Source organism: Rattus rattus, chromosome 6, assembly GCF_011064425.1.
Source record: "Rattus rattus isolate New Zealand chromosome 6, Rrattus_CSIRO_v1, whole genome shotgun sequence".
Taxonomy (NCBI): Eukaryota; Metazoa; Chordata; class Mammalia; order Rodentia; family Muridae; genus Rattus; species Rattus rattus.
In genome coordinates this window covers 92,262,021-92,276,252 of record NC_046159.1, presented here as the reverse complement: position 1 = coordinate 92,276,252, position 14,232 = coordinate 92,262,021, and the positions used below count along the sequence as shown (strand labels likewise).

The 14,232-nt window shown below is 44.2% G+C and overlaps 1 protein-coding gene across 1 annotated transcript; it reads right to left on the bottom strand.

Moving 5' to 3' along the window:
• Nucleotides 1-6,906: 6,906 nt before the first annotated feature.
• Nucleotides 6,907-13,369, bottom strand: Gimap6 (GTPase, IMAP family member 6). Its single transcript, XM_032906580.1, has 3 exons — nucleotides 13,102-13,369; nucleotides 10,362-10,446; nucleotides 6,907-8,929 (listed from the first exon to the last, which is right to left on the bottom strand). Exons 1-3 carry the CDS (start codon nucleotides 13,288-13,290, stop codon nucleotides 8,289-8,291), a joined length of 915 nt encoding a protein of 304 aa, XP_032762471.1. The 5' UTR covers nucleotides 13,291-13,369; the 3' UTR covers nucleotides 6,907-8,288.
• Between the last annotated feature and the right edge of the window lie 863 nt (nucleotides 13,370-14,232).

Sequence of the window (14,232 nt, the reverse complement as noted above, 5' to 3'; positions counted from 1 at the left end):
TGATCCAGTCCTTTCTGTGTAGCTTTTTCTCAGACTCCTGAGAAGCATGTCTTTGATACACACACACACACACACACACACACACACACACACACACGTGCAATACTTGAAGCGGGAGAAATGCCCTTTCCTTTGTCCAGCACAGGATACAGGATGTCAAGCTCAAGGTAGGTGTTCTACAATGGTGCAGAAATGCTCTACCAGCCACACCCAAAGATGTGTTAGAGAATACTTATGAGACCTCAGCCCACACTTTACACTTCAACCATTTCTGGGTACCTGGTGTATATATATGACAAATACTGGATGTTTTTGGGAAATGCAGTGTTCACATCATAAAAACACACAGGAAGTAGATAGTAATGATCGTCTTCTAACGTGTAAACTATTAATACAGATTTAACCAAAGAAGGCAGCCTTCTTTTTTTCTTTCTTTTCATTTTTTAAATTTTTTAAAAATATGTTTCTTTATTAACTTGAGTATTTCTTATTTACATTTCGAGTGTTATTCCCTTTCCGGTTTCCGGGCAAACATCCCCTCCCCTCCCCTTCCTTATGGGTGTTCCCCTCCCAACCCTCCCCCATTGCTGCCCTCTCCCCAACAGTCTAGTTCACTGGGGTTCAGTCTTAGCAGGACCCAGGGCTTCCCCTTCCACTGGTGCTCTTACTAGGATATTCATTGCTACCTATGAGGTCAGAGTCCAGGGTCAGTCCATGTATAGTCTTTGGGTAGTGGCTTAGTCCCTGGAAGCTCTGGTTGCTTGGCATTGTTGTACATATGGGGTCTCAAGCCCCTTCAAGCTCTTCCAGTTCTTTCTCTGATTCCTTCAACGGGGGTCCTATTCTCAGTTCAGTGGTTTGCTGCTGACATTCGCCTCTGTATTTGCTGTATTCTGGCTGTGTCTCTCAGGAGAGATCTACATCCGGCTCCTGTCGGTCTGCACTTCTTTGCTTCATCCATCTTGTCTAATTGGGTGGCTGTATATGTATGGGCCACATGTGGGGCAGGCTCTGAATGGGTGTTCCTTCTGTCTCTGTTTTAATCTTTGCCTCTCTTCCCTGCCAAAGGGTATTCTTGTTCCCCTTTTAAAGAAGGGAGTGAAGCATTCACATTTTGATCATCCGTCTTGAGTTTCATTTGTTCTGGCATCTAGGGTAATTCAAGCATTTGGGCTAATAGCCACTTATCAATGAGTGCATACCATGTGTGTTTTCTGTGATTGGATTACCTCCTCAGGATGATATTTTCCAGTTCAACCATTTGCCTACAATTTCATAAAGTCATTGTTTTTTTGATAGCTGAGTAATATTCCATTGTGTAGATGTACCACATTTTCTGTATCCATTCCTCTGTTGAAGGGCATCTGGGTTCTTTCCAGCTTCTGGCTATTATAAATAAGGCTGCGATGAACATAGTGGAGCACGTGTCTTTTTATATGTTGGGGCATCTTTTGGGTATATGCCCAAGAGAGGTATAGCTGGATCCTCAGGCAGTTCAATGTCCAATTTTCTGAGGAACCTCCAGACTGATTTCCAGAATGGTTGTACCAGTCTGCAATCCCACCAACAATGGAGGAGTGTTCCTCTTTCTCCGCATCCTCGCCAGCATTTGCTGTCACCTAAGTTTTTGATCTTAGCCATTCTCACTGGTGTGAGGTGAAATTTCAGGGTTGTTTTGATTTGCATTTCCCTTATGACTAAAGATGTTGAACATTTCTTTAGGTGTTTCTCAGCCATTTGGCATTCCTCAGCTGTGAATTCTTTGTTTAGCTCTGAACCCCATTTTTTAATAGGGTTATTTGTCTCACTGTGGTCTAACTTCTTGAGTTCTTTGTATATTTTGGATATAAGGCCTCTATCTGTTGTAGGATTGGTAAAGATCTTTTCCCAATCTGTTGGTTGCCGTTTGTCCTAACCACAGTGTCCTTTGCCTTACAGAAGCTTTTGCAGTTTTATGAGATCCCATTTGTCGATTCTTGATCTTAGAGCATAAGCCATTGGTGTTTTGTTCAGGAAATTTTTTCCAGTGCCCATGTGTTCCAGATGCTTCCTAGTTTTTCTTCTATTAGTTTGAGTGTATCTGGTTTGATGTGGAGGTCCTTTATCCACTTGGACTTAAGCTTTGTACAGGGTGATAAGCATGGATCGATCTGCATTCTTCTACATGTTGACCTCCAGTTGAACCAGCACCATTTGCTGAAAATGCTATCTTTTTTCCATTGGATGGTTTTGGCTCCTTTGTCAAAAATCAAGTGCCCATAGGTGTGTGGGTTCATTTCTGGGTCTTCAATTCTGTTCCATTGGTCTATCTGTCTGTCTCTGTACCAATACCATGCAGTTTTTATCACTATTGCTCTGTAATACTGCTTGAGTTCAGGGATAGTGATTCCCCCTGAAGTCCTTTTATTGTTGAGGATAGTTTTAGTTATCCTGGGTTTTTTGTTATTCCAGATGAATTTGCAAATTGTTCTGTCTAACTCTTTGAAGAATTGGATTGGTATTTTGATGGGGATTGCATTGAATCTGTAGATCGCTTTTGGTAGAATGGCCATTTTTACTATATTAATCCTGCCAATCCATGAGCATGGGAGATCTCTCCATCTTCTGAGGTCTTCTTCAATTTCTTTCTTCAGAGTCTTGACGTTATTATTGTACAGATCTTTTACTTGTTTGGTTAAAGTCACACCGAGGTACTTTATATTATTTGGGTCTATTATGAAGGGTGTCGTTTCCCTAATTTCTTTCTCGGCTTGTTTCTCTTTTGTGTAGAGGAACGCTACTATTTGAGTTAATTTTATACCCACCCACTTTGCTGAAGTTGTTTATCACTTTAGTAGTTCTCTGGTGGAACTTTTGGGATCACTTAAATATACTATCATATCATCTGCAAATAGTGATATTTTGACTTCCTCTTTTCCAATCTGTATCCCCTTGACCTCCTTTTGTTGTCTGATTGCTCTGGCTAGAACTTCAAGAACTATATTGAATAAGTAGGGAGAGAGTGGGCAGCCTTGTCTAGTCCCTGATTTTAGTGAGATTGCTTCAAGTTTCTCTCCATTTAGTTTAATGTTAGCAACTGGTTTGCTGTATATGGCTTTTACTATGTTTGGGTATGGGCCCTGAATTCCTATTCTTTCCAGGACTTTTATCATGAAGGGTGAACCCCATTTTTAATAGGGTTATTTGTCTCCCTGCAGTCTAACTTCTTGAGTTCTTTATATATTTTAGATATAAGGCCTCTATCTGTTGTAGGATTGGTAAAGATCTTTTCCCAATCTGTTGGTTTTGTCCTAGCCACGGTGTCCTTTGAAGGCGGCCTTCTTAGCTTGAGCGTTTGGTTAAGAATGGCTTGTTTCTGTTACGGCTTTTCCAATTACTGTTGATGAATTAAAAAAAGAAATAAAGGAAAGAAAGACACATGACTGCTTCTAGATATGGTGAAGGAGAGGGTTTATTATAGATATGTGGAGAGCACAGTCAGTCATCTGGGTTAAGTCCAGAGTGGACATGAGCAGACTGACCTGGGTCATGTGAAGAGAGGGGGAGGGGAAAGGAGAAAGGAGAAGGAATCCAGATGCAGTGGCCAAAGGAACAAAAAGAGTGAGTAATCAGAATGATTGGATTATACGAGAAAGAGCAGCCTAGCTCCCCGGCTTGCAGAGTTCAGGATATACCAGCCAGGAGGCCCTGTAACAAGTAGGGACTAAGGATGCTGGGAGAGCCTGGGGGCCAGTGTAAAATGGCAACCTCAGCCGCTTGTCTCAGTCTTGAAACCTAACATTCACTAACACCACCCAAATCCCCTTGCTCAGGAGTCTCGTACAGTGGAACTGTAGGTGGTTAGTACGGGAGCAACCCCCATCTCCCAAGAAAAAGACCCAAAGGCTAAGGTGAAAAAATAAGTTAAACATGTGCCTCAAACTTCATCTCACCAGGCGTTGATCCAGGAAATAACATGCGAATGGCGGAGTTCAGCTCTGCTCTGCCCTTGAGCTTTGCTGGTTTGTTTGATTTCTTTCTATCCAGAGCGTCTCTGTGGGAGGATGGCCAAGTACAAGCTCTTGTGTGGTGGGAAACCAGACTCATACTCTGAGGATTCATTCCTTGACCCATTTTTTGGCTTCTATATAGAATTAACAAGATCTTAGCTGGGACAGTGGGGTTGTAGTAAAAAGTCATCCAGGGGAGGGAAACTGGGGTGGCTTCACAGAGAGGAGAGAAAAGCCGAGTCACCTGATGCGAGTCGAATGGGCTAGCTGCCTTCTGTCTGTACCATCGTTTGATCCTTCCTCATGAACAGAGACACACCATTACCTAGAAAGCAAAGTGTCCACAAGGGTTGCATTCCACAGGGTTTCCTGTGGCTAGCAGCAGCCTTAACATAAGCAGAAGTATTGTGGGTTTCTGCACTTCCTATGTCTTGGTAATAAAGGCCTTGTTCTCTTGCATATCCCTGCCATCTTCCTCTTTCTCCCATGAGTCTGAGGCTAGAAGTTGCTATGAAAGAAGGCTGAGTAGGAAGGGAAGGAGACATGGCTCTGATGGAGCTTATCCTAGCCCCCAACAGACTCAAAGCTTCCCTTGGTCACATCAAACTCAGCTCCTTTGATTGCTAAACCACAGGGGTGAGATATCGCCGAGGTATAGTCAAACAATGCCAATGTGGTATGCCTGGGCTGATTTTTTTTTTCCGGAGCTGAGGACCGAGCCCAGGGCCTTGCGCTTGCTAGGCAAGTGCTCTACCGCTGAGCTAAATCCCCAACCCATGCCTGGGCTGATTAGGAGCAATCCCCATATGCTATAGGGAATTGTAGACCAATTGTAACAAAAGATACTTCCTGCTCTGAAAACTGATGTTGACGTATCTCAGCTGAGACTTCTATGTTGACTTCTCAGATCCTGCAGACAGGAAGCATCACTGAAGAGTAGAAGTGTGCTCAGTAGACTCCATGCTTGGAACCGACACAGAGAACTGCAGGACAGCTGGGCTAAGCCTTCCCTGAGAGAGTGCCTACAAGCACCGTGTAGAACTGTGGAGAATGTCTATCTCCACCATACAAGAGCTGCTCAGCCGGTCAAACGGCACTGATTTAGACACTGCCAAATGTTTACTTGTAATCTCCTCCCAACTCAATGGCTGAGCACTATGAAAGAATAGAGAAATTTAGAAAAGAAAAATGTTCAATTTTCTGCCGGTATTCCAATCCTAGTTTGTGTGTAAACCTGCCATTCAAGTTTAAATAAAATTATTTCACGATTTCACAAAAAAATTACATTCTTTCTAGGCATCCACTGACTGACAGTTACTTCTTCAAGCTTCCTCAAAGCCTTATTCCTAGAAAGGCTACTATTGGCCTAGCAGAACTTTAAACATGAACAGCACTGTCTGCTTTACATTTTGTCAGTGTGTCAGTGTAGCCATTACCTGAATGAGCCCTCTCGTCTTGGCGAGATTTTAGAGTACATTCTATTTGCTCAGTACTCCTTTCCCTCTATGCTCAGTGACAACGGAGTGCATCCACAGTACCCACAGATCCATTATCTCCTCGGCACAAGGTGCAAGGCTTATCTATAATAAGACGCATTTCAGGTAGCTGATTCAGTCTAGGGATATCAAGATGCCTGATTAGTGTGCCCAGCTCTCAGTGTTGGGGCTACCTGGAGGTAATCAAGGAAGTGGAAGTATTGGTCCTATCTGGTTGCTAGGAGCCAGGGCAGAGGAAACGGTCTGTTTCCTGTTTGGGGACAGTCAAAAACAATACAAGGAAGTGCTGCACCCTTTATCAGGGACTTCCCAGAAACTTTCCAAACCAGAGCCATCATTGTCATTTGCCAAAGGAAGTGATTTGTGGTGGTTTTGCCTGTGCAACAGAGGCTAGGAGTTCCTCTTTTTAGGTAGATCGGAGAGATTAGACACAGACCTGCAGATAAGCACCCAGCAGGACCTCAGGACACATCTTCTGAGTCCTGACAGTCTCTATTGGGTCCTCACCACCCTGCTCCCCAACCTTCTATGAAGGAGGGAGCCTCCGCTGCACAGCTGAAGGGAGCAGAAGAGGTAATGGAGATCTGTCCCTTCTTCCCTTTAGTAACCGATTAGCTAAAGAGGTCACACTCCCTGGACCTCACTGAATCTCCCAGATGCTCAACTGCATTTGAGGCATGATGGGGTTGGTTAAACTGTTTCCTGCAAGAGATCCGAGCCAATGTCCCGTTTCCTTCTTTTGTTGGTCACACCATATCTGTAGGGAACATCTCTCCTGGAAAACATCCTTGTGTTGCAGAGTTCCCACCAACACATGCTGTCTAAGCTCCCAGCCTTCTTTTGCAGGGTCTCTTTTCTCAGTTACCCTTCTAAAGAATCTTCCTGCAGAGCTCACACGCATTTGCAGACCCTCCCTTCACCCCATCTACACTGCTATCAAAGTAAAAGAGGTTCCTGTGAACATGAAAGTATCCTTTGCTTTCTAATATTTCCAAAGCTAGATCTAAATCTGAGTGACAGACCCAAAAGAAAAAGGGAAAGTAACAAGGGTGACATGCCCTATCCCAGCCTCATGGGGGAAGGGAGCACTGACCTTTTCTACCCAAGTCCATGCAGATGTAGATGGCCTCAGGGTACCCACATCCCATAGCCTCAGGGTAAGGCTCTCCTTCTAGGCTGAAGCTGGCTTCTTCAGTTCTCATCCCAACCTCACTCATTCTGACCCATAGGAAGTGCCCATGAGAACTTTTTGTTATGTTTCAAGGGAAACAAATGGTTTGACTTATTTTTATTTTTGTTTCTCACTAGGTTCCTATTCAAATTCTTCCATAGCCCAGGATAGATCTTGCCATGTATGTCAGAGCCACTGTGGTTCAAGGTTGTTTTCCCAAACCGGACAAGAATCATAAAGAGGCAAGTGGTACCAATGGAACATGAAGGTTTTATTGGGGTCTTATGGTGGAGCACAGGGGAGACAGCACAAAGATGATGGGTCTGGGTTGACTCTCTCATATTTGCCTCCTCAGACTCTCTGCCAGGTCCTGTCTATCTTTGACTCTGTCTCAATGATTGCATGTGCTTGGTGGTCTGCTCCTATACATCCATCTGTACTTAGCTCACAAAGGAGGGAGAAGGCACTACCCCCTGCTCCTCTCCAGGAAGACATATACAGTTCAGAATTAGTCATTGTACACATGTGGTCATTGCAGCAAAGTCTCTCAAGAGCTTAGAAGTAAGTCAGTGGTTAGAACATGGTTATAGAATACAACCTATTAAAATACTTTACATCGCGGGGGAAAACCCTAACTGGAGGTCTGGGCCTTTCTATTCTGTCTCATTGTCATTTTCTACCCACTACACAGGGCAGGCATCTTAAGAATCACAGTGCCTGTCCCTCTTTATGGATAAGGAGGAAGCCCAAGAAATGTACAACTATCTGGTCCATGGCTACCCCTGGGTTGCATCAACTCTGACTACATTGGCTAGGCAGCTGTGCAGTTTACACAAGAGAAAGAACTAGTCCTGCTGTCAAGAAGCTTTGATTATACCCAAGAACAGACACAGGATATAAAAATGTGGTGTCAGTGGGACACGATTTATGAGGGCACTGTGCTGATGACTGAGGTAAAGGAGGGCCTATGTGTTCAGAAAGAAGCTATGTAGCTGGACACAGAATGTAGCTGGGCCCTCTGGCCCAAGGACTGCAAAGTCCTCTGTGGAGACAGAGGGAACAGGTGACAGGCTGGACATAGGGTACAGCTACTGGTAAAGTCTCCTTGTGGTGGTTTGAATGAGAATGGCCCTCGTAGGCTCATAGATTCGAATCCTCAGTCCCCAGGGAGTGGCACTATTTGAAAGGATTAGGAGGCGTGGCCTTGTTGAACTGTGTCACTGCGGGAGGGTGGGGGGGACAGTATTGAGGTTTGAAAAGCCCTTTCCAAGCCCAGAGTCTCTCTTTCCTGCTGCTCGTGTATCTAGACAGCAGAACTTGCAGCTACCTTCCTAGCACCATGTCTGCCTGCCTGCCCTGCTATGCTTTAGGCCATGATGATAATGGGCTAAACCCCTGCACTGTAAGCAAGGCCCAGTAAAATGCTTTCTTTTGTAAGAGTTGCCATGGTCATGGTGTTTCTTCATAGCAATAGAACACTGACTAAGACACTCCTGCTTATGGCCACCTTGGACTCATCTGAATGCCCTCTGCATCAGTACCTACAGGTCTTCTCAGAGGCCATCTGAATCTGGGACAGCCTTTCTAGTCAGGACTCTTTAAGGGTGGTCTCCTCAGAGCCTTGCTATTGGGTTAAAGGGTTTTGCTGGAGACATTTGGAAGTTCCATGGTGTAACAATGGCCCTCATTTTCCCACAAGATCGACTCAATTTCCTCCATAAGTTTCTGCAACTGGGCCTCCTGCTCATCCCCTTGTGCCCTGTTGTTGAAGCCACAATGGCGTCTCTCACATGCAACATCCAGAGCATCCAGGGTCTTATTATTGTTCTCTTTAATATATTCTTCTAAAGAGCCCTCGGCCAGTTCTTCCTTCCGGGTGAACACCAGAATAGTGTAAGCCAGGATCCCGTTTCCAAAGATCTCCTGGAGGCACCTGGCAGCCTCCTGATCCTCCGAGGTGTACCGGCCTACCTGTATCACCAGGAGCACTGCATGAGGCCCTGGTGAGGCCAAGATGTCACAGATCTTCTTAGCTGTTGCCTCAGGCTGGTTCTGAGGTGACAAAATATCTGGGGTGTCGATCACCTCAAGTTCCTTCCCCTCCAACTCTCTGCTGCCTTTCTGGAATGTCATGGTCACTGGTCGAGCGCTGATTTTGGACTCAAATACTTGCCTGCCAAGGATGCTGTTTCCTGTTGCACTTTTCCCACTTCCTGTCTTCCCCACCAGAAGGAGCTGCAGTCTCTTTGGGGTGAGTTTTTTCTCCTTCAGATCTGGAAGAATTTTACAAAACCAAACACCGAGAGGGAGATGGGATTAGAACCTATCCTATCCTCTCTGTTTATCAGAGGCCATGCCCCTGAATACCTGAGAACAGTGTCCCAGGATGAGGAGAGCAGTGGTGACAAAGGTTAGCACCTGTGCCCAGGATCTGCCCTGGGCTTACACTCTCAGCCTGTGTCCTGAAAGGTGGAAGTAAACATACTTACCAAGTGGACATTAGAGCCACCAGCTGAGAAATAAGACTCAGATGTCAACCAAACACTGGGTAATCCAATGCCAATATTATTTTAAAAACACAACTGGGGTTGGAGGCTTGGAAGGAAATGCCCTTCTCCTTAACCTGTGGGTGCTAAGACTGAAAGCACTTAAAGTGGCAAATGATAGTTTTCCAAGTGTGGTCCACATGGGAAACACTGATGGCTCTCAGATTACAGAGCACCAACACTCCCAAGGGCTGCTAGGCTCTGCCCTCCTTGCCTTCTCAGCACCCAAGGGTTTTACTTCTGCATGCCTGCACTCTAGCCTGACCTGAAGTCTTCACAGTTCTCTTGAGCTTTTCCAAAGGGGATAGAAATGAATTTGAGTGTGTTCATGGGAGTTGCAAGTCAGCGTGGGCTGTTAGATGTCTGTTCCTGCATGCCTAGCCAAGGCACAGTTAGAACCAAAGAATAGCTCCTATCTGAGCCACTAGAGAGAATACTTAGAAGCTAAATGCATCATGAGATGCAGAAAGGAGATTTTTCAAATAGTGACTAACTTTGCTTCCTGTAAGAAGTGAAGAAGGCTTAGTCTGTGTTGGTGACTATGCCTCGTGGTAGAACAATCTGATTCCCCCCCCAACCCCCGACATCCCAGGTACTTCAAATTTATAAAGAAAAAAATTACGTTGAAAACGCATGTTAAACTATAATGAATCACAATTGGTTTCTTCTAGAAAGAAAACATGGGTAGGTATCTAGCATCTGTAAATTCCATCTTCCTAGGTGGCAATGGTGAATCTCTGTGAAGGCTGAGCCCAGCCTTACCTAGTGGCCACTGAGGAGGACATTCTGCTTGCTTGCACGACATTGTCGATCAGTATGACACATCAGACTCAGCTAATCACCCACACAGGGACTACTGACTTCCAGAGTTGCCCATGTGTATGACCAGCATGTCCTTCTCAAGGAGGAGCTTAGGTGTGAAGACTCTTTGCCTTGGGACTGGCAATTCTTAACTCCTTGGGCCATCGCACCTGTCAGGGGTTCTTCCTGGTGTGAAGAGGAGCCCCTTTGCTTTCTTTAGACTACAGTGGGTAGATCTCTGTGATGAGGGCCTTCACCTGCCTCTCCCAGCACTCAGTGTGTTTCCCCCATGTTCATTTGCATACCAACATTCCCATCTGCACTTCTTGGATCCCCCTCTGCTAGGAAAGTAGTATACCTTTTGTCAATTCTTGTCCAGGGTCCAGGGGCAACTGCCTTGTGGGATTCTTCTGGAGGCTGTGGTCACACCCTTCTTCTTCCATCTACAGAAAAAAAATGCATCTTAAAAACACGCGGGTAGCTATTTTTTTATGTATGTGCATGAGCATACTCACGTGCTATGCACATGCAGGCAGTTATGTGCTATGGTACACATGAAGAGGTTAGAGGCAACTTTTGGGACTCTGTTTTCTCCTTCCCCAGTGGGTACCAGGCTAGGATCTCTCAGCAAGCACTTTTATCCATTAACTCACCACTACAGGCTGTAAATTTTCACTGATTGTATTTAAGGGGTACTTGCCTTTCTCTGGTCAGGGTAAAGTTATTCCACATGCTTGGGGGAGGGTGCTTGATGAGGAGGGGGAAAGAGGAGTATGAGACACTCTCTGGAGGCTTTAGGAACCATATCCCCCACCCAACTGTGGTCTCCATCATGAATGTAAGACATTATTTGTCATAGAGAAAGGAGCTACTAAATGTGTTATGGTAGACAGTCCAGAGCTGTGCAATGAGGGCCTGGAATGGGGAGTTGGGTCACCAGAAGGAGAAGGGTGAAGGAGAGAAAGAAGAAAAGAAGGAAGCCATATGGTCTTTATCTTGTGTTTTAGACATATAAGATCTATATGGACAGGATCAGGAACTTATGGGGAGAGGGTACAGCTTTGGGTCTTGAGTCTAGAAAGAACCATTTATGTTTTAGTGCTGAGAACTGGTGTGGCTGTATACTAGTAGCTGCACTCAGCACTTGTAAGCAAGATGGCGGCCACGGGGACCTTCTAGTGCAAGATAGAACCCTGCTGAGACCTGGGCACCTCAGTGTGCAGTGGAGACATGGTCATTGGCTAGGATGCTCACACTGCCTGGGCTTCAGTGTCCATTTAGGGAAATTGTAGGCCTAACTCTGAAGAGACCTGCTCCTCCAATGTCATAACATATTGTTGTTATAGATTAACTTTGACTTCCCTTTGCAAATTAGAGCCACAGTGGCTCCAGCTCTGCTCTAATGAGAGTGATGCTCGTTGCTTCCTGAGCCAATTCTATCCTCTGTTTCAAGAACTTGCAATGCTATTATCAGGGTCAGGAAGAAAACTGCATGGTCCATGGCTTTCCCAGAATGACCAATTAAACAATCCAATAAAGGCTCTGGGGTGGCGTGCAGGAGATCTGGGTTCATCACCACAGCACTGCTGGATGCTCTATTCTTCTCAGCTAGCAGATTGCTCTATTGTCTCTGAACCCCAGAGAACAGACATCCCTGAAGAGATGGCTTTGAGACAGGCTCTCAAGTGTTTCAGCAAATGTCTGGCTTCGTGGGCTAGCAGTAGAAAGCGAGAAACATTAAGGGTAAAAGGTCATCAGAGAACAGAAAGCTGTCTGGCTTTTCTGTGTCACAGCTCTTTCTACAACCACATACATACACATGAATGTGTATGCACTACACAGCCACATACGTGTTTATAAATATACAAACATATTTACAACATATATAACATACATGGAAATACATGTGTAATACAAACAATAATGGTTTGGGGGGCTTTTTCCTCCTTATTTTTTTTATTCAAAATAGATTTTTTTCAATATGATATATTCTGACTATGGTTTCTTCTCTCCCAACATCCTCAAGATCCTTCCTGACTCTACCCTTATCAGAATCGGTACTCTTTCTGTCTCTCACAAAACAGACATATAAATAATAATAATAATAATATAGTAATAATAATAGTAATAATAAGAAAGAGAAAACAAAAATAAACCAGAATAGGACAAATAGGCAAACAAACAAAAACATATAGATGCAGAGGCACAGGCGTTCACATGCACAGGAATCCCCCAAAAACTTGAAACTGGAAGCCCTTAAATACCCCGACAAAACATGAGATGAAGAACTTCCAAACAAGTGTGCTGCTGACTTTGGGGCTAGCTGTCTATTGCTGGCGTGGGCTCACAACTCAACAATTAGTTTTGTGCGCTCTTTGACTTTTTTCATTTTGTTTTGACTTTTTTTTTGTCTTATTGGTTTTTTGTTTGTTTATTTTGATTTTCATGTTTTGAAATTTTATTTTGTATTTTTTAAGAGAGGGAGAGAACGTGAAATTTGGTTGGAAAGGAGGTGGGAAAAAGAAGAAAAATGCAATCAAAATGTCTTCTATGAAATACATTTAAATAAAAACTATAAACACGATACCCACCATAAATTCAGTCTGCATCCATTTAAACACACATACACAAAAGCATACAAGCAGCACACATAACATTTATACAGCTGAAAACACATACACATATACAACACATGCATACACCAGAACAATACACATATGTAAACTCATGTATCCACCCAAATATGACACATACATAAAAATACAGCATACCCAATTCAAACACAATGCACGTAAGTAAACAAGCATGCAGATGAACAGAAATGCACTTACATAGCCACTTAAATATGCCCGTCAGTACACAAACATACATACAACATATATAGATATGTAAGCTATATACACATATAAACATACCACAAGGCATGTAATCACATATATACACAAACACAAATGTTTATAAACAGTAAATATAATCAAACACACAAACACAAATAACACACACTCAGCATGAACTCACATCTAAACACAAACACAAATCAAAACAGGACACACTGTGCGCACACATACATGTAAACATACTCACATATTGGGACTTACCACTGGGCTGGTTGACCGGCAAGAACGGCTCTGTTTCCCATTTTCAGTCGCACTGGGCTCCAGTGGATTTCCTGGCTCTCCTGGTAGGGCCAGAAGGTTTCTCTGAAAAAAGGAATGGAACGGCCAGGGGAAAGTGTCTATACAGCATGAGCCAATGGACCCGAGCGTTTTACTGTAAAGCCAATCCATCTTTCAAGCCATATTTTGTAAGCAAAATATGATCTGAGCTCAAGAAATGGCCTTCAAAATAGCAGCTCACTGTGCGATGAGAAACAGGAAACGAGCAGAAACACAAACCAGTCACTTCCGCTCAGTCACAGCCTAGGCAAATTTTAAAGAGTACACGGTCGCGGTTATTTTTACCCTGATCCAGGATAGCAGAGCTCAGTCAGAAGCTTAGGAAACTGCAGGTCGGGAACAGGAATCACTGGCCCCACTTTTTGGAGCCAAGCTCACTTCCTAGGGTGATCTTCCCCCAATCCATCTTGTAAATCTCTTTTCTTGGAACAAGGTCTAAAAATTCATTCTTTCTAAGGCTCTTCAAGTGTGGAGAATCTTTTAAAATCATCAGGCTGGTCCCAAATTTTTGATCACCAATCAAGAAGATGAACATATCTAAGTTACATGACTTTTACTACTTTGTCGAGCCAGGGTGTCACAGTGTAAAGTTTAACAGCTTACAACCTACAGAGAGCAGCCTGCTGGTCTCCAGGGGTTGGAGTTCACTGATTTAAAAAAATAAAGATTTATTTATATTTTTTAGTAATGCCTATGTTCGTGTGTGTGTGTGTGTGTGTGTGTGTGTGTGTGTGTGTGTGTATGTGTGCATGCCCAGAGGTGCCTGTGGAGGACAGAGGTGTTGGATCTCTTGGAGCTGGAGTTACAAACTGTTGTGAACAGCATATTTGGGCGCTGGGAACAGAACCCAGTTTCTCTGAAGCCACATATACGCTTCCTTTTTCTTTTCTTTTTTGAGACAGGGTTTTCTGTGTAGCCCTGGCTGTCCTGGAACTCATTCTAGACCAGACTAGCCTTGAACTCAAGAGACCCACCCGCCTCTGCCTCCTGGCTGCTGGGGTTAGAACCATACACCAGCACTGCCCAGCGCAGTGTACACACTTAACTGCTGAC